General features: G+C 39.8%; 1 protein-coding gene across 1 annotated transcript in view; it reads right to left on the bottom strand.

Annotated features, from left to right (window-relative positions):
- LOC109224233 (RNA-directed DNA polymerase homolog) overlaps positions 2,344-2,679 on the bottom strand; it is a 6,453-nt gene continuing 6,117 nt past the window's right edge. The window contains exons 4-5 of the mRNA XM_019388821.1: positions 2,467-2,524; positions 2,344-2,382 (exon numbers count right to left, since the gene is read on the bottom strand). Of these exons, the coding sequence (XP_019244366.1) occupies positions 2,344-2,382; positions 2,467-2,524 (97 nt within the window). The remainder of the gene's footprint in view (positions 2,383-2,466; positions 2,525-2,679) is intronic.

Raw genomic sequence — 2,679 nt, 5'->3', positions numbered from 1 at the left:
AGGATTTAGACATGTAATGACAACTTTCAATATAGATATAGATAAACTTATAGAAATATATCATGATATGGGCAACTTTAATTAAATGCATTGAAAGAAGGCCTTAAGAGTCTTTAAATCGGTCAATTTCTACATATAAGGCCGTGACACACTCGTCACCTCGTGTACACGTCTTCCACATAGTATTTAAACTAATCTCTACGGGGTAGTTCCCCCACACAAGTTAGGCATGAACTTTACCTCAACTAGGCCAAATAACACTCAAAAATAAGTTTTCTTTACAATTCACCTTATTGCTCGCACAAATCGAACCAAAGTCGACTTAATAAAATCAAGTATGCAAAAGAAACCAATTCCAATAAGTAAAAGCGTATGATCTTTATACAATTCCCCCAAGTCAACAAAGTCATCCCGACCCGGCCCGTGTTCAAAACCAGGGTCCAAAGGTGAGATCTTTGGACTACCCTAATCTACGTCTATATATGTGTTTTGTTTTGTATATCCAGAGTCCAACTCGGACTTCTCAAATTCAAATTTTTATTTTTCAAAAACATAGACACCCCCCTCCCCAAATTTCCCCTTCAAATCTCATGAATTTAGATGTTATCTCATATATTAATCATGTAATATATTTATAATTGCATCAAATATTAATTACCCCACTTGATTTTATGTGGAAATTCCATCTCCAAATTGCCTCCCCCCACCCCCCCTCCCCCCCCCCCCCCCCCCCCATACCGAGTTTAGGGTTCAAGATTACAAAAATGAGCTTAATCTTTGTCTTCCTGCCCTTTTGCTTCAAGTGCGATGTCGCATATTGCGACACAGGGGTTTGCAAATTGGCAAACCCTCGCAAATACGGACTAACCATCGCAGAATGCGGCTCCTGATGAACCCAGGAATGTCGCAATTGCGACCCATACTGCATTTTTGCGAAATCAGGGGTCCTTCGCAAAAGCCGACCATGTGATCACAATGCGATCCAGCTTCGCCCAGGCCCCATCACAAAGCGAACAATGTGCTTTCGCAAATGCGAAACTGAAGACCACACGTGAACTTGCAAATGTGACCCCTTACCTCACAATTGTTGAGGAATTCGCAAAACGCAAACGTGTTCTTGCATTGGCGAGGACGTGAGGGCACCAGCACACACCAGAAAAACTGAAACAACCGAAACACTCTGAAACGCTTCTGTTCCGAACTTCACTCGAGCTCCCGTGGCCTCCACACTAATCATTCAACAAGTTCAAAAATATCTTACGAAACTCGCTCGCACAATCAAAGCACCAAAATAACATTTCTAGAACCACGAATCAGACAATCAAAATGCATGAAATATTACAACGAACTCAAGGAACTTCTAAAAAAAATCAACCAACTCGTCTGATTCCTTATCAAATTAACTCGGAATTGGCGCCAAATTTTGCAAGATACGTTACAATAACAAAACGGGTTCCATTCAAGTCCCAAAACCAAAATCTAAACTTCGATAGCCATAGAAGTTTACCATAGTCAAACCTTAAGGAATTTCTAAACCTTCAAATTGCCAACTTTTCGACCAAAACATGCCAAATCAAACCTTAGGGACCTCGAATTTAATTTTGGGAATTCCGGCCAAATCTAATATCACCATACGAACCTTAGGAAGCCATAAAATACCATTCTGGGGGATTATTTCACAAAATCAAACCTCAATTTAAGATTTTAAACTTTAAGCTTCATACATATGAAAAACATTCTTCCGAATCAACCCCGGAACTCTTGAAAAACGAAATTGATCACACACGTAAGTCATAATTTACAAATATGAAAATGACTTCAAGACTCGAACCACTAAAGAAGGGAAAAAATTTGGGGTTTAAATTTATCAATGAAAAAATGGACGGGTGTCGTTACACTCTCCCTCTTAAAAAGATGTTTGTCCTCGAACGTGCCAAGGGTCACTCAAATCACTGTATAAACTCACGATACACATGCACATGAGTGATCCCATGTCACCCCAAAACATAATAAGCTCGACAACATATCTCAACCGAAGATTATTTCCTTTCCATCGTGACCGATAAGCCTTTAGAACACCCAATTTCCACATCCACTAAGGGCCTTATTCTCGCTAAACACTGTATAATCCTCATCTTAGAAGAAACAGCCCGTGCATACAATCCACAGGTATAACCATACGACGCTAAACATTGCCTTATACCTGTAGCTATAATTCTAACCATAATAAGCTGCCCATTACCAACACTCGTACCATCTAAATAGCCTATTATCGACTAGAATTTCTTGTTTCCAAACCATTCCCAACACTGATAATGATGTACAAAACATGCGAACTCTTAACTACTCACCCGACCCACAAACAAGCCACACAAACGCCACCTGGAAACATACAATCACAATAAAACCTTACAGCACAACTAAATATAACTAAACATGAAAAGAGGAACCATATATGTGAGTAACCATCAAACAAGTTCTAATAGGTACAACTCCTATCGGTACCCTATTTACGGAATCCAATCTGCAAGGAAAAGGCAAGACATTATTGCACACGACCACAACAAATTTACCCTAAATAACCCCACACGGACCTAAGGCCCGCCCACATAATAGAGAGCCACGACACATAACAGGACATTCCAACACCTGTAGAAGCCACATCTCTTCTCTTTTTTT

This window comes from Nicotiana attenuata, chromosome 3, assembly GCF_001879085.1.
Source record: "Nicotiana attenuata strain UT chromosome 3, NIATTr2, whole genome shotgun sequence".
NCBI classification, from domain to species: Eukaryota; Viridiplantae; Streptophyta; class Magnoliopsida; order Solanales; family Solanaceae; genus Nicotiana; species Nicotiana attenuata.
The sequence above is the reverse complement of the archived record's forward strand: the minus strand, read 5'-3'. Positions and strand labels throughout refer to the sequence as shown.